At 50.5% G+C, this 26,337-nt stretch overlaps 1 protein-coding gene across 2 annotated transcripts in view; it reads left to right on the forward strand.

The window, feature by feature from the left end:
* The window catches only part of ABCC1 (ATP binding cassette subfamily C member 1), a 130,115-nt gene that overhangs the window by 71,989 nt on the left and 31,789 nt on the right, over positions 1-26,337 (forward strand). For both annotated transcript variants that reach the window (XM_035722135.1, XM_035722136.1), the window contains exons 11-19: positions 2,752-2,844; positions 4,491-4,694; positions 11,664-11,810; positions 13,451-13,538; positions 16,268-16,343; positions 18,476-18,602; positions 21,304-21,480; positions 23,239-23,406; positions 25,129-25,312. In XM_035722135.1, coding sequence (XP_035578028.1) covers positions 2,752-2,844; positions 4,491-4,694; positions 11,664-11,810; positions 13,451-13,538; positions 16,268-16,343; positions 18,476-18,602; positions 21,304-21,480; positions 23,239-23,406; positions 25,129-25,312 — 1,264 coding nt within the window. The remainder of the gene's footprint in view (positions 1-2,751; positions 2,845-4,490; positions 4,695-11,663; positions 11,811-13,450; positions 13,539-16,267; positions 16,344-18,475; positions 18,603-21,303; positions 21,481-23,238; positions 23,407-25,128; positions 25,313-26,337) is intronic.

Below are 26,337 nucleotides of genomic sequence, written 5' to 3' on the forward strand. Positions count from 1 at the left end.
TGGTGAGCACGGAGCCCGATGCGGGACTGGATCCCCGGACCCCGAGATCATGACCCAAACCTAAGTTAAGACGCTTAACTGACTGAACCACCTAGGCCTCCCTTAGTGTCTTGTATTTGCTTTATTTTTCATTTCCCATGAGTGTAGTCCCAGCAGGGCCTGGTACCTAATAGGTACACAGGAAATTATCCATGAATTTGACTGTAGTTTTTTTTTTGTCTGTTTATACAGCAGAAGATGAGTGATTATAAATTGTTTCTAGAAATGAAACTTAGAAATAAATACCAGAATCTAAATGTATTTTGGGGCCGACACCTTGGGGTATCCACTTCCCCAGAAATTTCAGCCACGGGTGAAATATTTTTGGAACACTTCTTTTAGAGTCAGCCTCCAGGGTTGATATATGAACCATTAAGAACATTGTTTTGTTTTAGATGAGGGTTGCTGAATGTATTATTGACTTGTGGGGCCAGATAGTTTTTTGTTGTTGGGGGGCTGTCCTGTGCACTGCAGGACGTTTAGCAGCGTCCCTGGTCTGTTCACACTGATATCAAGAACACAACCCCCTCCCTCCCTCCCCCTGGCCAGTTGTGACCCGGATGTCTCCAGACATTGCCCAGTGACCCCTGGGAGCAATTCTTCCCTGTTTGGGAACCATTGGTTTGGATAGAAAATAGAATTTCTCTTTGTGACCATCAAAACCACAGTATAGGATAGTGATGGTTTGTGGGCTCAGCGATGAGACTGCCTGGGTTCAAATCGTGCCTCTTCCATTGATTAGGTTTGTGACCATATCACTTAATGTCACTAAGTCTCACACTAAGTGTGTCCTTATCAGCAAATTGGTGATGGTAATGGTACTTCTCATCATGGGGTTGTTGGGGTGAAGGAATGAAACAGTGCAGGTTACGTTCATAGAACGGCACATGGTGTGTAAACACACTCAGTATCTTTTAAATACTGTTTGCTTTCAGAGTTCATTCTGAGTGCTTTAAATTGTTGGTAGAAATTTCCTTCATTTTCCAAGGTGGATAAATCGTCTGTGGGTGGAGATACTTCTCAGAAACCATTATAAGCAGTGGCAGCATTTTTGGGGAGACTGGGACTGGTGCCCCATGGGTCATGACTTGGAAGAGAGGAAGAGACGAGCACTCCTGGTTTTCCAAATGCTTAAGGGGGAGGAAAAAAAAAATCACATTATAGTTCCATTCATGTGTATCCGCGGGGTACATGCCCTGAGCCAGTTTCTCAAGGTGTCTCTTTGTAGGTGTCAAAATTAAAAGATGGAGATCTGTATCTTATCTTGGTCTCTTAACCTCTCTCGGGTGGTTTTCTTATCTGCAATTAGGATAATAGAACACGTCTACAACCTCTTATCTACAAATCCCCAAATCCAAAAGCTCTGGAAGTTTTCCTTAACTCACATGGTGCCATAACCTAACCTGACCTGAACTGAGTATTTATGATCTTGATTATCTTCTCAGTGCGAATATTCCTATTTTGGTGCTGAGAAATCAGTACCTTTGATGATGGAGTGCTGTACTAGGGCCCCAGGGAGCATGTAAAGCAATATATGGCCACACCTGTGTCAGCAGTCCCGAAGACCACGCCGGGTGGATGAGTTGCTAGGAGGACTCACGGCTCTAATTTATTATAGCAGGAAAAGCAAAGGGTAAAGACACGGGGGGAGGAGTCGGGGAAGCAGGTACAGACTTCGAGAGTCCTCTCCCAGTGGACTCACACAGGATGCACTTAATTCCCTAGCAACAAGTTCTGACAACGTGTGAAATGTTGTTAGCCAGGGAAGCTTGATAGAGACCCAATGCCCTGGGTTTTTATTGGGGGTTGGTCCCACAGGTAGCCTCTGCCTGGCACATACCAGTCTTCTAGACTCCCAGAAGACGAAGGGGGGGTTCAGCATAAACCATATCATTTATACAAAGAGTTGAGGCCCAGTGAACCACTCCTACCAGTTCTGAGAATGGTGGGAGCCCTCCCTAAATCCAAGCTCCCAGATGCCAGCCAAGGGCCAAACTTGTAAGCGGGCCTTCAAACAAGATAAACTGTCAGGCTGGCTGTGTTAACTCTTTTCTATTCAATGCCTTATTACTTTTCTGAAGTTCTTTTAAAAAAAAAAAAATTTCAGAGAAAGCACGAGAGCAGGGGGAGGGGCAAAGGGGGAGAGAGACAAGCAGACTCCCTGCTGAGTGGGGAGCCCCACACAGGGCTTGATCCTAGGACCCCGAGATCATGACCTGAGCTGAAATCAAGAGTTGGAGGCTCAACTGACTGAGCCACCCAAGCGGCCCACCTTTCTAAAGTTCTAATTTCTGAAACTCACCTGGCCCCTTCGTGTTTTTTTTTTTTTTTTAAAGATTTTATTTATTGATTTGAGAGAGAGTGAGAGAGAGAGAGCCCAAGAGGGGGTAGGGTCAGAGGGAGAAGCAGACTCCCTGCTGAGCAGGGAGCCCGATGCGGGACTCGATCCCGGCACTCCGGGATCATGACCTGAGCCGAAGGCAGTCTCTTAACCAACTGAGCCACCCAGGCGCCCTGCCCCTTCATGTTCTTAAAAGGGTTGTGGGACCCCAAGAGATGCTCACGAATAAATCCGAATATTCTTAACAGCCTGTCACCGTGTAAGGGTGATAGAGCTGCCATGAAGGCGATCAGCCAGGTCTGCAGGATCGGCTGGGGTGGCTCAGCCAGGGAAGCCCCCTGTTGAAGGCCTCTGTTCTCTTTCTTCCCTAGAACCTGGGTCCATCCGTCCTGGCCGGGGTGGCTGTGATGATCCTCATGGTTCCCCTCAATGCCGTGATGGCCATGAAGACCAAGACCTACCAGGTAAGGTGTCTGTCTCCTTAGGGCTCCAAGCTGGGCTCTTGTCGAGGCCTTTCCATTTGGGTTTTAGCTAAGTTCTTTCTGCGCAGGCCCCAGAGGTTCTCCGCCCTGCATGCCTGTTGGAATCCCCTGAGGAGCTTTCCTAAATGCTGATACCTGGGCTCCATTTCTGGGATTCTGGTTCACTTCGTCTGGGCATCAGTTTTTAAAGCTTCCTGGGTGAGTCCGATGGACTGCCAAGGTTGAGAGTTCCTGAAATAGCTAGACCTCCTAGGCCAGCGACCAAAATCACATCTGTGAGCCTCTGAGAAATTCCTTATTTCTCACAGAATTCAGTCATTTATGTGTTTCCTGCGCATTTTCGAGAGTTGAGTAAAAATTACTCCCTGACTTTTTTCACCTCTTACGTTTTGCTAGGCATAGCGTTCAACTATTTTCAGAAGTGTTTTGTACTTCTTAAGTTTTTAAATAGCCAAGTAACAGGGCTCATGCCTTCTCCTCATAAAACATGTTCTGTTGATAGAAAAGAGTATAGATTAAAAGGGGATATCCCCTTCCCTATCGTCTCCATGCCAGTGAGCACGCTGAAGCAAACGCTTCTAGAACTTCCCGTGTATTTATAGAGAGATCTGATTTTACAGTTAGGTTTGGTGGACCTACGTGTGTTTCTTCGTGGTGTTACCACCATGTACATTTTTATAGGCATGGGCCCATTTGGCAGCCTGGTCTTATCATTTGACACCATGTCTCAGAGATCTTTCTGTATAATCTGACTTCATGCTCTTGAACTAGCACCAAATGGTTCATAACGGAGAGGTGCCAGAGTTTATTTCTCTGCTCCCCTGTTGATGGCTATTTATGATGTGCCTGTGGAATTGCAAATGAGAGCACTTAGCCGCACTGAGGATGCAGGAGGGGAGATGAGTCCCAGGGCGTGGGCCTCTTGGAATGAGGCCTCAGCAGGTACAGGTGGGAGGAGGTTAGGCAAGGAAGGGGCCCTGTCACCTTTCATCCTCCTGATGCTATGTAGGCTTCCCTGAGTGGCTCGCTTTTGAAACATCATCAGTCTCTGGCTTCGATCTGACGGGACTTAAAAAGCATCCTCATCCGTGACCAGGAATGACCAGAGCCCTCAGTGATAGGGTTCTTGTGAGCATGAGGTAGCTAGATGTGTGTCCAATGCTTTAGAAAAGTGCTCGGCATCTGGAAAGTGCTAGATGCTGTCTAACGGGCAGTATGGCTCAGTAAAGAAACTAAGAAAACGGAGCGGGGAAGAAAAAAAACAAAAAAATCCCCAGCATCGTTACCTGTCTTGTGTTTGGGTCAGTAGAGTAGGGTCCCTGCCCCCCTTCCCTGGACACCTGCAGGGCTGTTCTTGTTTCTACTTCTCAAATCTAAATTTAATAGGTGTCTCCACATCCCATTTAACGTGACCCAAAGCAGGTTTTTTCTCGTGGTAGAAGGGTCCTTGGTGCTCTCAGGGTCAAGGGGAGGAGGGTTCATAGGGATTTCAGGGTTGGCTTTCCCACCCTTTGGAAAGCCCCCCTTTCCGATGGGGATGTTGTGTGCGGGCCTGCTGCCAGGGCCGGAAGTGGGTCCCCCCCCCCCCCCCCCCCCCGCTGTGGTGTTGACTGTTCTTTTCTCTGAAGGTGGCGCACATGAAGAGCAAAGACAATCGGATTAAGCTGATGAACGAGATTCTCAATGGGATCAAAGTGCTCAAGCTTTATGCCTGGGAACTGGCCTTCAAAGACAAGGTGCTGGCCATCAGGCAGGAGGAGCTGAAGGTGCTCAAGAAATCGGCCTACCTGGCAGCTGTGGGAACCTTCACCTGGGTCTGCACACCTTTCCTGGTGAGTGAAGCCACGTTCACCCTGGCCTACCTCATTGGGGGTTTTGGTGTGTTTTCATACCTGAATATGTTCAAAAGGTCACAAGTTCAGCAAGGCCTTCTCCTTTGAAAAATGGCCACCCACCCCCCTCTCCCACTTTATTTTATTCACAGTACTTAGCAGCTTCCAGCCCAGGGATACTCACAAGTAGCCAGTTCCAGGAACTGCTTGTTTATAGGTTCACAATGAGATAGGAAATTTGTTCCAGAAGGTCAAGCAGGTCCCTCTGCTTCCTTCATGGAGAAAGTCTTGGTAAGAAAAACACGCCAGCAGAACTAAACTCTGCTCTTGGTGCCGTAGTTGAGTGACATTACGGTGTCACCTTCTGATCTGTTGCCGACCGGTCACAAGGCAGGGATTTGGCCATTGCCAAACACACTCTGAAATGTATTTTCTGTCTGTCTGTCTCCACTAGAAAGGCATCTCCAGGAAGGCAGGGATTTTGTCTTCTCTGTTCACTGCCATACCCTCAGTGCCTAAAACAGTGCATAGTAGGTGCTCAACAAATACTTGTCATTCATTGTAAAAAAAAAAAAAAAAAAAATTGAAACCATATAGAAAGTCATCAAATGAAAAGTATATTGTCTTCCCTTCCGTCTGTCCCTTTCCTCTAAAGTGTTTGAGAAACACTGGTAAAAACCAGAAGTGAGCGAACTTTGTCTCCCAAGGACCAACTAGTGAACATTGTAGACGTTCTGGGCCATACGCTCTGTTTTGCATCTCCTCGTTCCTGCCAGTGTGGCCGTACCTAATACACACGTGAATGGGTGTGGCTCCATTCCTGTAAAAATTTCTCTATAGATACTGAAATTTGAATTTCATATAAGCTTCCTGTGTCATAAAATACTGATTTTTTAAAAAAAATACCTACTTACGTAAAAGTATGCTAAGCCTACGGGCCGGACATCACCAGGTGTGGACACCTGGCTTAGAGGTGGGGTGCCTGCTGAACTTGGCTGCCAGCTCACAGAGTGACCTGAGGCCGGTCAGTCCACCTTCCTGCCTCTGGGTTCTTGTGTATGGAACATGGAAGGGTTGGGCCACAGGCGTGTCATATAGGCCCCTGCCTGCCCCCCACTCCCGTGCCTGCATTAGACATCCACAACCTGCCGTGGGGTTCTCTGCCACTGAGTTCTGTTCAAGCCACCCTCACGGTGACGCCTGTCAGCTGACTGGAGCTGGTACATGAAGTGACATCTTTTAGCAGGTCTGGGACTCTTGAGTTCTCTTAGATTCTTTCCGGCTCACATACTCCAGTGTTCGGGGCTAGAAGTTTCCGCCAGCTCGTTCTCTGAGAACACTCTGGTCTCCCCAACTTTCCCCAGATCTCTGATGGCTTTCTTTGATTTTTAGAAGTAAAAAGTATCAGAAGACTGGATGGTAGTCATGTAGAGTGTTCATTTGATTATTTTCCTCTAAACTGTTAAATAGTCTCAGTGTGTTTAGAACTGTTAACTATTCTCCTTTGTATGTGTGATACATTTTATTTTAAAAATAATGATGCATTCCCGTGGTAAAACTAGTTAAAGCTATACCAAAGGGTCTAGGATGGGGTTTTTCTACCTTGGCACTTTGGCCATTTGGGACCCGATAATTCTTTGTTTCTTTGTTGGCGGGGTTGCTGTCCTGTGCATTGTAGGGTGTTCAGCAGACTCTCTGGACTCAACCCAACAGAGGCCAAGTGGCACCTCTCCCCCGCCCCCCACGCCTCCCCAGTTGGGACAATCAGAAGTGTCTCCAGACATTACCAGGTGTCCCTCCAGTTGAGAACCGCAGGTCTGTCTTCGTCCTCAGACTTTTGTCACCTAGCTTCTCTCTCTCTACCCGTTTCTTCGTATTTCCAGGGAAAGCCTGCACATTCAGCAGCATAACAGTGACTATCCATCATCAATATAACTAAACTTACGTATCTGTTTTTACTTTGACGCACATGATGGCAAGTCATACAGAAGTCCGAAGTATTTTGGAATTGCATTTTTTTTTAATAGGAAGAGCTCTGCAGCCAGAGGGAGAAAGTGACAGGGTTTAATACTTGGGTTGTATTACACTTGGAGTGGGGGGACCTTTTCCCATAACCCCTGGCTCTGCACATTGGGTCCTCTGACTGAGTGTCCAGTTTCTAGCTTGTCACCTGAATGTGCTGGCCCTTCAGTTAACATCTCCTGTCCCGGTCTCCATTAGGAGGCCGTGGCAAGAGATGCTTAAGAGCGTGACAGGCTTTTCTTGACCTTGAATTTGCCACTCAGTATGGGGGGAGGGGAGGGCAGGGTCAACGGGCATCCAGAGATGGAGTTTGTTAAGCTGTTTGGCATGAAACAAATGAGCCTGGGTGTCACTTGGGGACCTTGGCCCTGGCCGAGACACCGAAGCCTCTGACTACATTAGGATAAAATATGTAGCCTTTGATTCCCTTGAAAGGTGTTTGCATGTTCTTTCCACTGGCGAATTCCTGCGCTTCAAGGATGATGAGGTGTTTACCCACCGGTAGGTGTGATGGAAGACAGGCCTGGGGAGGTCAGACAAGAGTGGGGATGCCATTTTGGTGGGATTGATGGCATTGTTTTTCTGAAATACAGAGCCTGGCATCTATCATGTACACTTAATGCACTTTCCTAAAATAGTATCCCCAGGCAGCCGTCAATATTTAGCATTTTGAGTCTTGGAAGATTTGCGAGCTTTTCGTCTTCTACTTACCCTTATTGCCCTTTGTTAGGATAATTATTCCATATGGTAAATATCCATTGTGTACTTCTCTGCTGATCAGATCGTATGTGGACCTTATCTTTTTTTTCGCTTGTATTCCTAGAACAGGGCACTTGGCAAATGGTGCCCATTCAATAAATTTTAATCTAGGGGAATAACTGAATGAGTAAAAGATTTGAATAAACTGTGTTAATCAGGAACTGTGTTGCAGTTGGCAGAAACCTCACTCAAATTGACTAGATTAAAAAAAAGAAAGTGGGATTTTTGAGTCACAAAACTGAAAAGTAGGAAATTGCTGGTTTTGAGCATGACTGGGATTTCAGGCATGGCTGGATCCAGGTGTTCCAGAGGGAATGACACCCTCCCCCCGCCCGGTCTCTCAGCTCTGCATTCTCCATGGTGTTTTCTTTTGTCAGGGAGCTGCTCACCATATAATTACAGTTCATTCTGTCATCTGGGGAGAGGGCCCATTAGTCCATTTTCCCATTAGTCTCTACAAAGCTGTGGGATTGGATCTCACTGTGGCATTGCTGTTGGCCACATGCTTATCCCTGAATCACTGGGGCCAAGGAGATGGGATGCTTGGATTGACAAGGGTTGTGTGGCTTCTGTGGGAGCTTGGGGTGGGGCATAAGCAATTCCTCTATGGCTGAAGCTCATAGGCTGAGATTGGGAAGGCTTCTGTCACCCAAAAGAAAATTGGAATATTGTTACCAGAAACAGGAATGGATGTTGAGCAGACTGAACAAACAGATGTCCACACAAAGAGACATCAGGGTTTTTAGGAGTTGGGCTGGAGTAGATGGTTCATTTCTTTGCTGCATTTCTCACCATGGAGGCGCTCTTAGCTCTTGGGATGGGACACTTGTTCTTCATTGTTTGCAAAAACTCGTCACATCCTTGACTCTCACCCATCGTGAGGCTGTGGCGAACCCCAGCCCCGCATTTGCCTACAGCCCCAGTCTTTTGGCTGACCCCACTCACCTCCACCCACGTCCAAATACCCCCTGTTGAAGAGAACTCACTCAGTACCTGTTTCCCCTAGACCGTGAGTCTCAGGAACGCCAAGCCTGCCTTACTGCTCAGCGCACGGTGCTGGTACACAGTAGGTGCTCAGTTAACCTTTGATGAAGAATGGCCTGCACTTCCTGGAGAAGCCAGGGCTGTGGAACTGATGGGCCACGTGCTTTGTGTTGCCAGCCGCCGTCCCGATGATGGCGCTCGGGGGCCTGGTGTGTTCTGGTGGCGAGTTGCCTGAGGCCTGGTTTTCCCCACTGCTGAGGAGACGCCTCTGAGTGTATGCTCTTCTGCCCCCAGGCACATCCAGCCCTACCCACCCATCTGTTCATCTGTCCATCTGTCCATCCATCCACAAACATTTACTGAGTATCTGGCCACGATCCAGTGGCCTCATGATGGAGTGGTCATTCATTCTAATCGGGAGAGACAGGTGATCCACAGTAGACATAATAAATATGCCATATAGCATACTAAACGGTCGTAAGTGCTAGGGAAAAGAAAAAGATTCGGGCCACGGTGATAGGGAGGGCTTGCAGTTTTAAATAGGGTGGTTGAAGGCCTCACTGAGGAGGTGACACTTGAGTAAAGGCCCAGTGGAGGGGCGGGCTTCCACCAGGGAGTGGGAGGAGTACGTGCAAAGACCCTGTGGCAGGACAGTGCGTGCCTCATAGAGGGAATAACCATGGAGGCCGGTGGGGCTGGAATAGAAGGAGCTGGGGGGGAGAATGGTAGGAGAGGAGGTCAGGCAAGTTACAGGGAAGGGATTTTACAAACCAGGTAGGCCCTGGGCCTGGGGTCAAGACTTTGGCTTCTGTACGAAGTGAAATGGACTGACTTTAGAGAGGTGGGTTTTTTTGTTCTTACTCTTTACCGAGCTATAATTTATCATTTTAAGGTGTATAACCCAGTGGTGTTTAATATATTCACAAGGTTCTGCAACCATCAACACTATCTAATTTCAGAACATTCCCATCATCCCAAAAGGAAGCCTTCTGGTCATTGATGGTCACTCCCCATTCCCCCAGCCTGGGCACACACTCATCTGCTTTCTGTCCCTGTGGATTGGCCTGTTCTGAACGTATCATATCAATCGGACTCACACAATACATGGTTTTTTTGTGTGTTCTGGCTTCTCTCTCACTGAGCATCATGTTTTCAAGGGTCATCCGTGTCATAGCTGGTGTCCGTGCTGCACTTCTTTCTATGGCTGAATACTGTTCCTTTGTGTGGATGTATTGGGGGTGTTCTGAGTAAGAACATTTTTAGATGAGGGCGCCTGGATGGCTCAGTCGTTAAGCGTCTGCCTTCAGCTCAGGTCATGATCCCAGAGTCCTGGGATTGAGCCCCACATTGGGCTCCCTGCTCAGCGGGGAGTCTGCTTCTCCCTCTTCCACTCCCCCTGCTTGTGTTCCCCTTCTCGCTGTCTCTCTCTCTGTCAAAAAATAAATAAAATCTTAAAAAAAGAACATCTTTAGATGAGAGGCTGGTGCGTCATCCAGCTTGTTAATGTCAGAACCAGAAAGGAACCAGCTGTACTCCACAGCGCCTTGGTCTTGGGACCCAGTTAATAGATTCTTTGGAAGAATGGACCAAGGAGTTTGGACTGAGTCCTGTAGCCAGAAATAAAGACAGCTGCTATATATTGCATTTTGCTGTGCCCCGGGCAGTGTGCTAAGCACTTTGCATGAGTGCCTGATTTCTTGCTGCCAACAGCCCTGTGAAGGTATATCCTGATTCGCATTTTGTAGATAGGAAAGCAGAGGCTTGCTTGGAGAGGGGAGGTGACGTGCCCAGGGTCATAGAGCTGACACACTGCAGAGCTGTTGATTTTAATTTTTAAGCTATGTTACCTTCCAGTAGGTAACAAGGAAATGAGGTGACTCTGACCCTGCAAATGCACTGGGCCACAGCCACACCGAAGGCAGGGCTCAGACACCAATATCCTGACTTCTGGACATGCTGCTCTGAGCTCAGAAAGGCAAGACCTGGGCAGTTTTGTTTTGATTTTTTTTTTTCCCCCTGCAGGGAAAGCCTTTAATGACTCTGGGATCCTGGGGCTAATGGGGTTAGGGGGCGGGGACTTGTGTGCGTCTGTCGTTGTCCAGATTGCTTCTGATAGCATGTTCTGGGTGATCTTGCGGGACGCGTGTTGTTAGCCTCGCCTGGCGACACCTGGCACCTGCTGTCCCTAGCAATATAGGAGAGGCACGGGAATCCGCCTGTTACTCTCCTTCCTCCCCCCCAAGCTGAGCAGTCCAACCCTGGATTATTGAGAGTGTCCTTCATTTTTCCTGGCAAGGGAGGAGAGGAGCTGCTCTCTCAAACATCCGAACCCAAATTCCGGTAGGCTGGGAGCCTGCGTAGTTAAGTCCCAGGAACCACCGCAGGGCTTAATGCAAGTCTGACTTGGTGAGGAAGGCAGTACCTTTGCCTGTTAGTTTTTGCTTGCCGTTTCTTTTTTTCTTTTAATGTTCCTTTCCTGGGGGTATAAAATCATATATTCTGTGAGCTGGAAGGAATTTTAAATAGTGCCATTAACCATCCACTTCCACCCCCATTTCATGGATGAGACATGTGAGGCATGGGGAGAGGAGGTAACTTGCCCAAGGTGTTCCTGTGTGCCAGGGATTGTTCAAGGCCCTGAGGATACCGCTGTGTACAAAACCAAGTCCCTGCCTTTGCGGAGCTTCCGTTGTAGTGCAGGACACAGGCAGTCTATGTACAGTACGGCGGTAAAAGGCCATGTTAGTTGCTATGAAGAGAAATAAGCCAGGATAAAAGGAGAGAGAGCAAGAGCAGGGTTGTTTGGAGTGGAGATGTAGGGCAGCCACTCCGAGGGGTTAGAGGGAGGAACCAGGCCACCGTCCAGATGGGAAGGTTGTTTCAGGCAGGGGCAAAGGCCCAGAGGTGGGATTACACTGGGTGGTGTTGAGGGATCCCCAGAATGTCCAGTGTCTGCACCAACCTTGGAGAATGTTGGTGCAGAGGCCAGCGACACCCGGTCGCTCATTTACCTGGTTCGTTCTTTGGGTGTTTAGTGAGTGTCTGCTGTGTGCTGGACGCTGCCTTAGGTGTTGCCCGCTGCCTCCAGCCGCCTGTTGTGGGACAGGTTCGAACACACTGGAGGCTTGGCGGGGGGCATGCGGCTGCTCCTACGGTTGTGTCTGATGCAGGGACACAAGTCAGTGCTGGATGCTCTGCTTACAGGTGGCCCTGTCTACCTTTGCTGTCTACGTGACCATCGACAAGAACAACATCCTGGATGCCCAGAAAGCTTTTGTGTCCTTGGCCTTGTTCAACATCCTCCGATTTCCCCTGAATATTCTCCCCATGGTCATCAGCAGCATCGTGCAGGTACAGGCGGGGCTGGAGGGACCTGAGGGAGGGGTCCTCTGCAGACAGGAAGTAAAAGGGCACACAGGTCCCTCCTCCATACAGCTCGCTCTGCATTACTCGTCCCACTGTGCCCAGTTGGCTGGACGAGGCTCATATTGGTGGCTTTCTTGCTATTTTGGTCATGCCCCAAAGAAAGGAATACGTGTAACTTCTTGACAAGGAGCTCACACTTGAACGTACAGAACAAAGACTGCATGCAAGCAGGCTTTCCTGAGCTCCGTAAGGTTCTGAAATGTTCGTCCCGTCCCGTTCTGATGCAGTCTGTTCCACCCTGCTCTAGCTCACTCTGCTTTTTCAACACTGCATCTCTTGACTTACTCAGCTGACTTCACAACCCACTGATAGGCCTCACCCCATCATTGGAAAAACCCCAACCTAGACCCCCCGGAAATCCTGAAGTCCACAGCAGTGACCCTGTAAGGTGAGGAAACTAGCCACTCGGTCACACTTTTACTCTCTGTGAAGCTCCTACACTTTCCAACTGGTGGTATTTTCTCATATTTTTCTCCCCAGCGTTTGGACGCATTCATACTGAGAACCTGATTTTCAGCCACACAGACAAATGAACCTTAAGATTTGGTTGTACAACTCTGCTTGTATGCTTTCATTAAAAAAATAAATAAGCAAATAAAATTCCTTTTGGTTATGAAAAAGTTCAAACGTACACAGACGTAGAGAGAGAACAAACAGTATAACAGCGAACTCCACATAGCGCTCACCCAGATTCGACGTTTTGCCGCACTTGGCTCATCGAATGCTTTTTCTGTCTTCCCCCCCCCCCCCACCCCGCTTCCTTTCTTCTTCCCTTGCTGAAGAATTTTTTCCTTCCTTCCTTCCCTCCCCCCTTTTTTTTTTGTTTTTAAGTACTCTCCCCATGCAACTTAGGGCTCAAACTCATCACCCCGAGATCAAGAGTCACATGCGCCACCAGTGGAGCCAGCCAGGCGCCCCTGGAGAATTTTAAAGCAAATCCCAGACCTCTTGACATTTCACCCATAAATACTTCAGCGTGCATTTCTTCGCTGTTGTTTTGCGGGGTTGTTTTTTTTTTTCTCAGTTTATGTTTATGAGAGAGAATCGATATGTAACATTGTGTAAATTTAAGGTATCCAACGTGTGTGGCCAAAGAATGACCACAGGAGTGTCAGCTAATGCCTCTCACATCACGTGATTTTTATTTCCTTTTTCTGTTGGGAACCGTGAAGATGCTATCTCTTAGCCAGTTCGCAGCGTGTTGATCGTAATCACCCTGCAGTAGATCTCCAGGACTTCTTTCTCCCCTGGTTGCAAGCTTGTACCCTTACATAGGGCCCCTACGTTTGGTTATTGTTTCTGAAGTCCCTTGTCATCTAGGACAATCCCCCTACCCTCTTTTTTAATACCTGTGGTGGGCTTTGAAAGGAGAACAAACAAGAACCAAAACCTGTTCCGGTTCTCCTTCTGAGGCACACTCTTCTAGGAAACACAGACCCGCCAGAGATGAGGGAGGATGTGGGCTCCTCGACACCCAGGGGAAACCACCGAAAGTTAGTCTTGGTCTGTTTTTTTGCAAAAATACTTTTAATAATAACTGCACCTTGCGATTGCTTTCTGTGTAGGCGAGTGTCTCCCTCAAACGCCTCAGGATCTTTCTGTCTCACGAGGAGCTGGAGCCTGACAGCATCGAGCGAAGGCCCATCAAAGACGGTGTGTGCGTCGGGTCCGTCTGTGCCATGAAGGTTCCCCTTGGGTTTGGCTTTGAGGCCCCAGGGAACAGGAGCCCTGCAGCGCCGGAGGGGGGGGGGGGCGGCGTCGGGCCTTATCTTGCACATCCCAGGCGGGTGAACTTCAACTTCTATTTTCTTGGTGCTTTCCCACTGAGAGGCAGCCGGCGGATGAGGCCTCCCACCAAGGGGCCCGTTCCGGGGCTCAGATCTTGACTCTGTTCTGGGCAGATGGGCAGGCACAACAAGGGCGTTGGAGACTGACCAGCTCCAACCCAGCAGCTCTGTGTGCTTGGGAGGGTCACTTGCCTGTTCTGAGCCTCAGTTTCCCTATCTGGGTAATGGGAATGAAGGTGCCTTTCTTTGTCAGGGTGTTATGTGGATTTTTATTGGTAGGCTGCTTTCTTTTGTAGCTTATTAATTTGTCCTTTCCCAGTCAACCTCCCCGAGTGGGGATCTTATTCCCAATTATGTCTCCAAGCACTTGATAGTAAATATTAATGCATGACCAGCAGTGACTACTTTTCACTTAAACAACACTCCCGTCATGCATGTTGTGTTTTAAGGACGTCCATGCTCAGCATAGCGCACAGAGGGGCTGTGGAAACCCCCTGCTTTACAGATGGGGAAACCGGCCTAAGTCACTTGCCTGAGATCGCACAACTAATAAGAAGCAGAGGCAGGATTCACACCCACAGCCAGTTACTGGGATCTGCTCTTACCCACTGTACAGTGTTGCCCTATGGAGATTGAGCACCTACTATGCACCTAGCCCCACAATGTATGGGGTGCATCTCATTCTTACCGGTCCTGCTTTACCGATGAGGACAGTGAGGCCCAGAGAAGTTAAGTAACTTGCCCAAGGCTGTTTGGCTAGGCAGTGGCCGCACGGGGGTTGGAGAGCCCAGTAGATACGGTCAGAGGAGCAAATGTGTGTGTTGTATGCACTGGTTAAAAGGTCTGAGCAGTGCCTGGTACCTAGTGGGCTTTCAGATCTCCCTGGTGGTGTGTCCAACATTGAGCGCAGTGCCTGCCCCTTAGATGTGGTGGCTGTGGCTTCCCTAGTGTGAGAGAGAAGGGGTCTGGGACGTTGTCAGCTCAACCCTCGAGGGACAGTTCCTCAGCCTTGGCGTTGCTGACACTGGAGACCCGAGCATTCTTTGCCTGGGGGGACCATCCCAAGCATTAGAGGATGCTGAGCAGCATGCATGGCCTCGGCCCCCTAGATCCCGGTAGTACCCACCCTGATTTTGAAAAACCAAAACTGTCTCCAGACATGATGTCCCTTTGGCGGGGGGGGGGGGGACAAAGTTGCCCCCAGTTGAGAACCCCTACTCACGGGATGCTGGAATCTTCTTCCCAACCTCCCTGGCCTTTGATCATCGGTTTGTGCCATCCCGAGGACCTAGTCTCCCCCACTACCCTGTAGATTTTCTGGTGCCGTTTCCTCCTGGGTCACATTTCTTTGCATAACACAGGACTGACATTTGGGGCAGCCCATGGAGGTTTCAGGTTCCTGCAGCTGTTCCCAGCTCCCTGCCAGGTGTCCTATTGGAAAACCCTCAGGCCTTCTGCTGCGGTCCAGGCCTCAGCACCCCCTTCCTAGGCTGGTTGACTTTTTGAGATGTTTATCCACACTCCATGGGTGTCAGATGGGGCCACCTTGGCAGCTCCCAGTCACGTCTGGTGGTTTTCTAGCTTGTCTGACTCAAGTGGCTTTCCTTAAAGTACTTAAATAGCACCTTCCCATTTCCTCCTTGTTCTGTCTCCCAAGGGGGTGGGGGATGGGGCCCGGGTGAAGGAGGGAAGGTCAGGTTAACCAGTAACTGCCTCTTGCTACGGGTTTTTGTTTCTTTGGTGTGCAGGGGAATTTCTGTCTTTCTTTGAGAGCTTAAAAACACGCTCGTCTTATCTCTAGGTGGTTTTAAGGAGGCTAATAATGAAGAGTCAGAACGTTTTTTTAAGTGAGGGACATGACGTCAAAGGACAGGAAGGGGAGGGAAAGTAAATGAAGACAGCGGGGCCGGGAGCTTAGAATTGGGCGCCGCTGTTGGACGTAGAAAGCCGGCTTTGTCTTACTGTTCTTCCCTCCCCGTGATGCCCCACATCCGGTTGCATAGCCTGCTTTTTCACAGTGTATGTGACTGGTTTTTCGGAAAGATTGACCTGCTGTGATGTGAGCAGGGCGGGAGAGGGGATGCAGAGAGAGGCGTTAGGAGACAGCCCTACGATCCAGGTGCTTTGACCTAGGACCCCACCTTGAACATAAAGGGAGGGCTGAGGGGGTGGTGAGGGCCAACGGCCAACGGCCAATGGCCGGCCTGATGCAGAGAACTGCTTGTTCCCCGTTGCCCTTGCCTTCTGCTCAGTCCCCCAGCCGGAGCTGCCCGATCCTCCCAAGATGAGGTGAGGGAGACCCTGGAGCCTTGAGTAAACCCCAAGGGGTTCCCCCCACCTCTGCCAGATGGGCGTCTGGATAGCGCGACCTCCTGGCATTCAGGGCAGAACCCTGTTGTGGTTTCTGTCTGCTTTGTGGGTCTGGTTGGGGTTCTTCAGAAACGAGTGATGTAACGAGATAATGCCCTGGTGCAAGTGTCTAGCATCTGGCATTGAACTAACAAACATTAGGAAAAAAAAAAAAGTGAGAGCCTGCTGACGCTCAATCTCGGGACTTCCGTCTTTGCCTGACATGTTGTTGCTGGTGCTTTTCAGGCGGGGGCGCAAACAGCATCACTGTGAAGAACGCCACGTTCACGTGGGCCAGGAGCGACCCTCCGACGCTAAGTGGGTAAGCCTGCATGTGGAGAGAGCCACGAGGCGCTGGTCAAATGTGGGTGTGAATGCCAGCCACACTCCAGCTCAGTGACACTGAATAGGCCACCTTGCCTTTCTGAGCCTCAGTTTACCCATCTGGGAAACAGGTCCAGTCATACCTGCTTGGGCTGCAGGAAGGAGCAGGTGAGAGTTGGCTGGCACAGAGGGTTCCCTTGGATTGTAAATGACAGAAACACTGCCCAGGTGGGCTTAGACAACAAACGGAAATTTTGGGGTTGCATCACTGAGATCCACTCAGGTACAGCGTGATCCAGGGACTCAGTGCCATCAGGATCCTCTCCATCTTGTCTTTTTTCAGTTTCCCTCTGTGCTGCTTCCTTCTCGAGCTGCCTCTCCCTTCATGATGGCAAATAGCCTCCATCAGCCGGGAGTGTACCTCTTACCTGGGCTGGAGACCCACCTGCCTCTTACTGGTTCACATTGGGTCATGTGCCCCTCCCTGAGCCAATCATGCGCCAGGAGAGACAGAGCACACGGATTTGCCAGGTTGGGGCTGAGGCAGTGGTGCTGCAGGTGGTGGCAGACAGGCCTGGGTCAGCTGAAAGGAATTCTTATCAGCAGGGATTTGCTGTCAGGATGGAATCGCTCTTCTCCATCCCTTCCAAGGTCCCCAGCTGCCTAAGTCACCCTTTCTTGCCATCTCCCCGTCTGGGACCCTCCCCACCCAGCCCTTATTTTCCCAAAGCACACAGTGTCCGGGGAGTTGACCTGGTTGCCCAGGCCACTGGTCAAGTGCCTCTTACTCCTTTCTGAACTGGGGAGGCCTTGCTTGGTGGCTCTGTGAGGCTCCCCAGAGGAGTCCTCAAAACACAGGGCCAGAGGGACCTTTGCAGGGACCACATTTATCCCCCAAGCCCCTTAACAATTATCCCCTCACTGGGTGGCCACTTACTGCTGTGTATTAACTCAGGAAGTGGGGGTCGGGGGACAGACTCTCTAGAGAAAAGAATCTTTGTAACCCCTCCCTTGAAAACCCCCGGTGGGACTGCATGCTTGGGAAGTTCTTCCTTACGTCTCACTCAACTCCTGCCTGCTTCAGTTTTAGCTTTCCTCTCTCGTCTCTGTCTCTCTTGCCTTCTCGTTCTAGTCACCCACGCCCCCACTCCTGCCCTTGAACTCCCAAAGCCTTTCCCAATCCAAACCTTTCCTCAGCCTGTAACAGTATTCGATTCCCACCTGGACAGTCACAGGAGCTGCCTCACTGGGCTTCATGTTCTGTTATGGCCCCATCGTCCGTTCCCCCCCTCAGCGCAGGAACGAAAGCGTAATCAGAGGGACCATGCAGCAGCTTCACAAGCACTAAACAGTGACCACAAACTCTAACAGCATTTCCACTAATAGGCTGAGTCATGATCTCATCCGCTGAAAAGCACAGCCAAGGAAGTGATCCCAGCAAGGCCCTGGGCTCGGGTGCCTGCCCCTCCCTGGGTGCGCGGAATGAGCCCCGACTTGGCAGCACGCGACGGCCCCCGTCCTGAGACGGGCAGTCTCGCCGGCTGAGCGTTGAGCTTATTGTACTTGGTGCAGCGCCATCTGTGAGACCTGTTTCGCAGACTCAGTCACCCACGTCAGGCCCCCCTCCAGACCCCAAGGCTCCCATCCGCGAGGTGTGAGTGTCTTAGCACCGCCAGCTTTGGCCTCTTCGGGTGTGGCTGCTACCTGCCACCTCTTCAGGACTGGCCTTACGCCTCCCTGCCTCGTCCTTCCTTTTCCCTCAGAGTTCACGTTGAGGTGTCTGTCCCTCAGGGCACCTGCTTTGTTAATACTTCACTGTCTGGCTCCCTCACGGTGACCTGACCTCGCCCCCCCACCCCCCCAGGGGTCTCCCGCTGTCTCGGCTTCTCTGAGACACACACGTGTCAGGCGCATCCCAGCACCTACCTGGGGCCTCACACACCTCAGCCCACTGACACCGGCCACTGAGCTCAGCTTAGCGGGGGAAACGGCAGGAATAATTTCCAGACCTTCAGGGCTCGTAACAGCCCTGCCTTCCGCCCCTCTCCACTCGGGGGACATCCAGCTGCGGTGGGCCGCCATCTGTTCAGGTGAGGGCGTGGCTGAGGCAGAGCCCTTGTGTCATTTCAGCATCACGTTCTCCATTCCGGAAGGTTCCTTGGTGGCCGTCGTGGGCCAGGTGGGCTGTGGAAAGTCGTCTCTGCTCTCAGCACTCCTGGCCGAGATGGACAAGGTAGAGGGGCACGTGGCTATCAAGGTAGGACGAGGACCGGGCGGGTGGGGGGCTGCCGGGGCGCTGCTGGCCTCGGCGGGGGGCGAGCGCGATGCTGTGTTTTGTTTCGAGACGGCCCCTGTGCAGGAAGCGAGAGGAGCGAGCAACTCCCTCCTCCTCTCCCATTCTCTCCACTCTTCTCTGGGCCCCCTGGAAGGCAAGAGTTGATGACCCTAATTTCCTGCTGTATCCCAGCACCGCGAATAGTGCCCAGCAAGTAGTAGGCGCTCAGTAAATACTGAGTAAACACATGGATGCTCCCTGGTCCACTCGCGGTCTCTCGTTCTCTCCCCCATCTATGGCCCTCTCTGTGCATCTCCTGGTCTCTCTTAAAGTGCCAGTCTTTTTGGCTTGTTCTTTCTGTACATGGATCTCTCCGTGTATGTCTGTTTTATAAATGTAGCAAAACTAAAATTTTTTGTGTCTCTGGGATATTTTCTTGGAGAATTCTTTTTAAAGAGGACTTTTTAAATCTTGAGCATTCCTTGGATTCTTAATGTGGGATCAAAAGAAGGACTGCACTTTTTATTGGTTTTTAAATATACAGAGTACTTTGAACTAAGTTGGACTATTCCTCAGGAGAGAATTTAAAAGGCTGCTTTAGTGAATAGATGAGTCTCATTGGAAATCAAGAGCCTCGTTTTTGCATTTAGCTTATTCCCCATGAAAGAGTTCCCTGGTGTAGAAAGCTTGCCTCGAAGTTTTGTTAACACAGCATATGCTGGAGCATGGTCGACAGCAAACTCATCTTGCAGTTGTTTGGGGAATAGAGAGTTCTGGGCTCGAACAAGTTTGGGAGATACTGCAAACTCAGATTCCCTCCCTCTCGGAGACTTAAAATAAACATTAGTAAAGTAAAGGCTCTGAGAAGTCCTGCGAGGAGAAGAAAACTTACTTAACTTCGGTTAACCCAGTGTGTCCCAGACGTATTTGCCCATACTCTTCAGTATCTGTTCAACTATTTGCCTCCCCAGAAGTAATGTCTCCCGGAATCTTCTCTTGGGAATGCTGGTTTATGCAACTGTTTTTAGAGCAAAATCCTTTGTTTGTATGAGGCCCTTTAGTGGGTATGCATTAGTAGAGAAATGCATGTGGTTATTGTTGGATTTAAACTAATGACATTAGCTGTTATTTTAAGAAATGTCCCATTACTGCTTTCAAGTACATGTCACTAAAGTAAGATTAATGAACAGTGAGACCTCGCTTGATGGGAAAAAACCTCCGAACCATCCACCTTGTGAGTTTCCACCCCTGCAGCACTATTGACCTTTCAGGCTGGATGATTTTCTGCTGTGGGGGGCTATGCTGTGCTTTGTAGGATGTTAAGTAGCATTCCTGGCCTCTATACACTAGATGCTGGTAACAACCTCCAGTTGTGACAACCAAGAGTGTCCAGACATTGTCAGATGTCCCCTGGAGAGCAGAATTGCCCCCCAGTTGAGAATTGCTGTTTTAAAGTCAAAAGCCTTTAAATTCAAAAACGATGGATCTAGAAGTGGCAGGAGGGTGCACTGAGTATTTGGTTGATGGGTTGACAGATTTCTAACTGGTTGTTTTGCCCTGCAAAGGAGCATGCTAGAAATGTGCTTAAAGTATTAATTTTTTCCAAATGTTTTTATTTGGTGGGGCTTGTGCACACCATGCCTGAATTCTCTCTGGGCTCTGTGGTGAGGCTTTGTGACCTTTTGGCCTCTTGTAAGTTAAGGTATTAGAGTCAGAAGTTCACTTATTTATCTGAGAGTGGAGATTAAGATGGGGGACACCTGGGTCCCACTCCCAACCTTGTCCCCCTAGAATTCCCTTAGGTAAGAATCTTCACTCTTGCCCTTCCAGTAAAGCCCACACTCCTCACCAGGACCCCTGGCCTGGTGTGAGCTGGCCCCTGCTCTCCTGCTCGTTCCTCCCCGTCTTCCCCTTCACACGATGTTCCAGTCATACTTGCCTTCCTGTTCCTTGGATGCGCCAGGTTCTTCTCGCCTCTGGACCTTTGCCCATGCTGTTCCCTCTGACTGGAATGTGCTTCCACCTCCTGTTTGTCACACCAGCGTATCCTCACCTGTCCATCCTTGTTTAGAACTTTCTTACTAAAATACACGAAACAGATGCCCTCACCCTAGCCCTTATTCTCGTCACATTCTTGGCACTTTATCACATGGAAATGAACACTAAACTCGAACCGGATGATTTTGATACTGAAGTCCTTGCTTACATTTCATCAAGGGAATGTCCCCAAGGAATCCTTCCCCGATGACCCAAACTAGGTCTCCCTCTTTAAAGGACTTCTTGAAGGACTCATATATTTTTGCCTCTTAGCATTTAGCATGACTGTAATGAAATAATTTTTTTAAAAATCATGTCAGGGACTTCTTATTCTTGAGAAGCTGGAGTTTTGTTTGCTGCTAGAGGCATTCAATGAATACTTGGTAAACGCAAAGCTATAATCTCACCAATGTGGATTTCCACTCTTGAATTCCTGATATTAGGGTCCCTGACTGACCTAGCGTGGGGTCTGATCCCAGCTCTGGCATCCAAGACTGTCGTGACTCAGTTTCCCCCCTGCTGAAACAATGGGTGTGATGAAAGTATCCTGGGAAGTAGGGCCCTCCTGGTAGGTGGGCTGGCTGGCTGGCTGGCGTCTTGTTAACCAAGGCTCTCTGTCTTGCTGCCTTCTGTACACGCCTCCTAGGGTTCAGTGGCCTACGTTCCGCAGCAGGCCTGGATTCAGAATGATTCCCTCCGAGAAAACATCCTTTTTGGCCGCCAGCTACAGGAACGGTATTATAAGACCGTCATCGAGGCCTGTGCCCTCCTCCCAGATCTGGAAATCCTGCCCAGCGGGGACCGGACAGAGATTGGTGAGAAGGTCAGTACGGCTGCAGCTTGGCCGCTGTATCAGCCACAGAATTCTGGGGCCGGATGTTAAACACTTAATCTCGCATTTGTGGGTGTGTGAGTTGACCGACGGTGGCTGTACCCACACTGGGCTCAGCTGGGCAGCCCTGCTCCACAGTGCAGACCCGCCCAGCTCTGTTCCAGGCTGTACGGTTGGCTAGGGTCTGCCCCACACACCTTCCTGCTGAAGGGACAGGAGCTCTGCAGGGGGAAGCTCTTCTCGTGGTGACAGCAGAAGCCCAGGAGAACAAGAACAAAACCCCCCAAACCCCCCAGGTGATGTCCTGTAAAGCATATTGTCGTTTTCACTTGATTGAACTGAAAGATAAGGGACCAGGAAGTGCATGCTACCTTAGCAGTCACGTGACCTCAGAGTCACATGACAGGGCACTATACAAGGGGGAGAGGTATCCGTGAGTCAAAGGGCCACAGTCCCTTTCAAAACAAGGATAATAGTAAAAATAATGATACAGTAGTTCACGTTGTTCAGCATTAACTGTGTGCCAGGCCTTGTGATAAACATTTTATATGCATTCCATCCTTACAGCAAGGCCGTGAGATGGGATTTACTGTTATTTCCATTTCGTGGTTGAGGAGGAAGAGGCATAGAGGGGCTAAGTGACTTGCCCGAGCCTCTTCCCACCTCAGGGCCTTTGCATGTGCTTTTCCTCTGCCCGGCCAGCCTGTTCCAGCATCCCTGGTGGTTATCTGGTGTGTGCTTGGGGAGTACAACTGTTCCACAGCAGCACCAAGGAGCTTCCCTGTCTCCAGTTACAAGCCGGTGGCCCCACCAGCTTCCTTAGTTGCTGAACAATTCCATTTATTTGAGGGAAACCTACAGCTCATTGGAAAGAAAAAACAACTGTTAGCAGGGCTCTTTGGATTTGCAGTTAGCAGAGGAGCCTGGGCTAGTTGTTGTTTTAACCCAAGTGTCTGCTTCTGCCCCTTGGGAGACTCCTGATTCTCCTTGTCTAGGTCCCAGTGCCAAAATCTAGAGCAAGAGGCTATGATTGGGTCTGGTGTCTGCCCCTGGGCCCAAGTGCTGTGGCCAGAGGGGCCATCCAGAAGAACCCTGGCTGCCAGACCCCAGCTCGGTGCCTAGGGAGGGTGGGCATCTCTCAGGAGAGACTGGGCAGTTAACAGGTGGGGGTTCCCCTTTGATTCCCCAGCCACATATGGAAATGACGTTCAGTCATCTGTTGCCAGACGGGGGGCTGGGACTGCTGCTCTGTGCTCCGTGGAGTGCTCCCGTGTAAATTAGAAATCAGTGCCCTTCCTCCTGGTGAGCGGGGCTGGACTTCAGCACCCCCAGAGTACAGCCTGCCGCAGCTCTGCGTGGCTTCACAGTGAGTGATAGATCAGAGCAAGCTCACAAGAACGTCAGCTGTTAACAACTCTAAGGGCGGCAGCCAGGATAGGATCATTACTGCATCTGCAGGTGCCTTCCTCGTGGCCCCCCGGCATCTGCTCCCCCCAGCCAGCCTTTGCTGAATCGCCACTCTGTGCTGGGTGCCCGCTCAGCAGCTCCCAGAGGCTAGACCCCATGGTGGGCCTCGCACCCAGTTCACGCAGATACCATCTTATGCCTTTGCGTCCTGCTCCAACGAGAGGAGGCGGTGTAGCGCCGCAGGGCCGCCGGCCTGGGTCTGCTGCCTCCTGAGCGGGGTTCCCTGTCCGCAGGTTGCAAGGCTACCCGGGAAACCCACTCTTCTGCTCTGTTTCTCCCCAGGGCGTGAACCTGTCTGGGGGCCAGAAGCAGCGAGTGAGCCTGGCCCGGGCCGTGTACTGTGACTCCGACATCTACCTCTTCGATGACCCCCTGTCGGCGGTGGATGCCCACGTGGGCAAACACATATTTGAAAATGTCATTGGCCCCAAGGGGATGCTGAGGAGCAAGGTACCTGCTAAAGGGGCAGGGCTCGGGGGTGTGGCGTCTGGCATCTCTGCTTAAGTCAGAATGTGTCCTCTGGGGGAATCCTTCATTTCCCACTTTCCAGAATTAGGTTTTTTTTTTTTTTTTTTAAATTGGACTTAACACATTTCTAATGCTTCCCTTGGATACCTTCCCAGGACAGGCTTCTTGCTCTTTATAGCAGGAAGTCGTTGACACTGGCTTGCAGTCCTTGTCTCCACGTGGCCGACGGAGGCCCCTCTTCCTGATTTAATTACAGGGGTGGCCTCGCAGAGGGAAATCCCATCCCCTCTGACTGAGCGGGCAGCCCCCCCTTCCCTGCTGAGGTGGCCGTGGGCTGAGGGACAGAGATTGGGAGTGGGAAGCCTGCCTTACCACCATAACGTGATAGGAAATGGGTCTTCCCTTCTTGAAGATGATGATTATTTTTAGGGGAATTACAGGGTGGTTGGGAGGGAGCACTGGTTCTTTTTTTTTTTTTTTTTCCTCCTTCTGGAGAAAGAAGTAACACACATGCGCATGGGGAAAACAGGAGATTCAGAAAAATACAAGTAAGAAAAACACGTAAGCAGTTGTGCCCAGTCCCACTTCATAGAGATTTTCTTTCTTTCAAGCCTTAGAAGGTTTTTTAAGAGGGTCCCCACATATATATATGTATGTATATATAGTAGGCACCGTGCCACTTAACCTGTTGTAAGCATTCCCACACACATCCAAAAATTCTGTATAAACGTACTTTTTAAAGAAATTTTTGTTACCAGAATGATACATGCCTGTGGTAACCAAATCAAAGGGTATAAGAGTATGTGGAAAGTGAAGAAAAAAAAAAAAAAGGCCCTCCCTTCTCCTACCCTCTAGTTCTTGTCTCGAGAGCAGAGGTCAACAATCTGGCTTGCTGCCTGTTTTTGGACTACCCTTGAGCTAAGAAAGGTCTTCACGTTTTTCAGTGGTTGGGAAAAAAATCTGAAGAAAAATAGTATTTTGAGACCTATGAAAATGAAAATGGCATTGAATTGAAATGCCGGTGCTCCCACGTAAAGCTTTACTGGGACCCGGCCAGATCATCTTTTTCCATCTTGTGTATGGCCACCTTCCCGCTGTGGCAACATAGTCTGGTCGTTGCCATAGCGACTGGAGGCTCCAGAAAGCCGAACGTATTTACCATTTGGCTCTTTAAGGAAAAGCTGGTCACCTCATGCAGTTTGCTGAATGTCCTTCCCAACCTTGACTTAATTGGATAAAACATATACACACGTACAAATTTTGAGGTGGTTTTTCATGGGGGCGGGGAGTTACTTTAAAAAATGAAGCCGTTGCATGCAAATTGTTGTGTATCGGGTTCATTCTTTTATTCATCCACAGTGCCTCCCCCTCCCCCTTCAAACTGCTGTTCACAAATCGGCTTCCCCATCACCCTTGTTAGGATTGCAACCCCCACCCTCAGCCCGTCCCCTTTGCTTCGTGCAACAGCCAGCACGCACTCTGTTGTCCTTCTGTCCATCCTTTCTCCCCGCCTGACCGAGGAGTGTGAGGCGGGGACCCCGTTTCCCTGCCTGCTGCCCCCCAGCTCCTGGCAGGCACGGGTTGAATGAAGGCACCCACAGATTGGGGCGCCCCAGGCGCTCAGGCTCAAGCTCGGCCAGTGGGGCGTCGGGGCATGCCTGTCGCGCCCGGGCGCTGACCCACCGGCCCCTGCTCTGCCCGTAGACGCGGCTCCTGGTCACGCACAGCATCAGCTACCTGCCCCAGGTGGATGTCATCATCGTCATGACCGGCGGCAAGATCTCGGAGATGGGCTCCTACCAGGAGCTGCTAGCCCGGGACGGCGCCTTCGCCGAGTTCCTGCGCACGTATGCCAGCACCGAGCAGGAGCGGGCCGAGCCGGATGACGGTAGGGCCCAGCCCCGCAGCCTCCTGGAGGTTCCCCTGGCCCCTGTCTGGCACCCCTCATCAGCGCTGGGCCAGCCCCTTCAGGAACCCTGTGGAAGGATCACCTGAAGGCTCTCAGGGCTGACTTGAGAGGGGGTCCCAGTGCTTTACGGCCAGGGCGGCGGACCTGGGCCCAGGTCTTCATCCTTTGCTGCGAGGTGGCTTTGGGCCTGCCGAGCTTCAGAGTTCTCGTGGCAGGAATGGGGACAGTGATCATCATAGTCCTCCCGGCTCTCAGGAGGCTGTGGAAAGCGGTGACATATGTGGCGTAGTCCAGAACAGGTGCTGGGGTTGGGGGCGGGACGCATGGTGGCTGAGCGTGCAGGCTGGCCGTTGGCGAGACCTGGGTTCGAGTCCCACTGCTCCTCTTCCCAGGGTCGTCCAAGCCCTTCTGAGCCTCAGTTTCCTCACTGATAAAGCAGCATAGTAACAGGACAACCTTCTGGTGTTTGGTGGAGATTTAATGTGCTCAGTTCCATAGAGCCTTGGGCACAGTGCCCAGCACAGAATGTTCCGTATGCAACAACTGCTCTCATTACTCCCCTGGGAGGAGTGCCCATCGTTTACCCCCGTGCACTTGGCACCTGCCAGGTCACTGCAGACCTGCCTGCTCCCCAGCCACCACACCTGGCGTGTTCTCCCAGGCCAGGGCTCCGAAAGCTGGGGCCTCACCCTGTCCTTACGTGAAGGCTTCTGTGGCGAGACTTTCAAGAATCTTTTCTCTCTTCTCAGTTGGCTTAAAATTCAGGGGATTTGTTTGCAACCTTCAGGGTGCCCTGTGTTTTCATTAGTCAGACTGGAGCCTCACAGGCTCCTCTGCTCCCCTTCTTGGAGTTTTGACCCCACAGAGAGGGAAGAGGTCATCTGACACCTTTTCTACTTTGCCTTCAGCTGTTCCTGAGAGATGTCACCAGTCCTGCCCTGATCTCCTGCCTCCTGGAGCTAATGACAGACTCCCCGAGCCTCTGGGGCATGTTCCTTTCATAC

Source organism: Zalophus californianus, chromosome 10 (assembly GCF_009762305.2).
Source record: "Zalophus californianus isolate mZalCal1 chromosome 10, mZalCal1.pri.v2, whole genome shotgun sequence".
NCBI lineage: Eukaryota > Metazoa > Chordata > Mammalia > Carnivora > Otariidae > Zalophus > Zalophus californianus.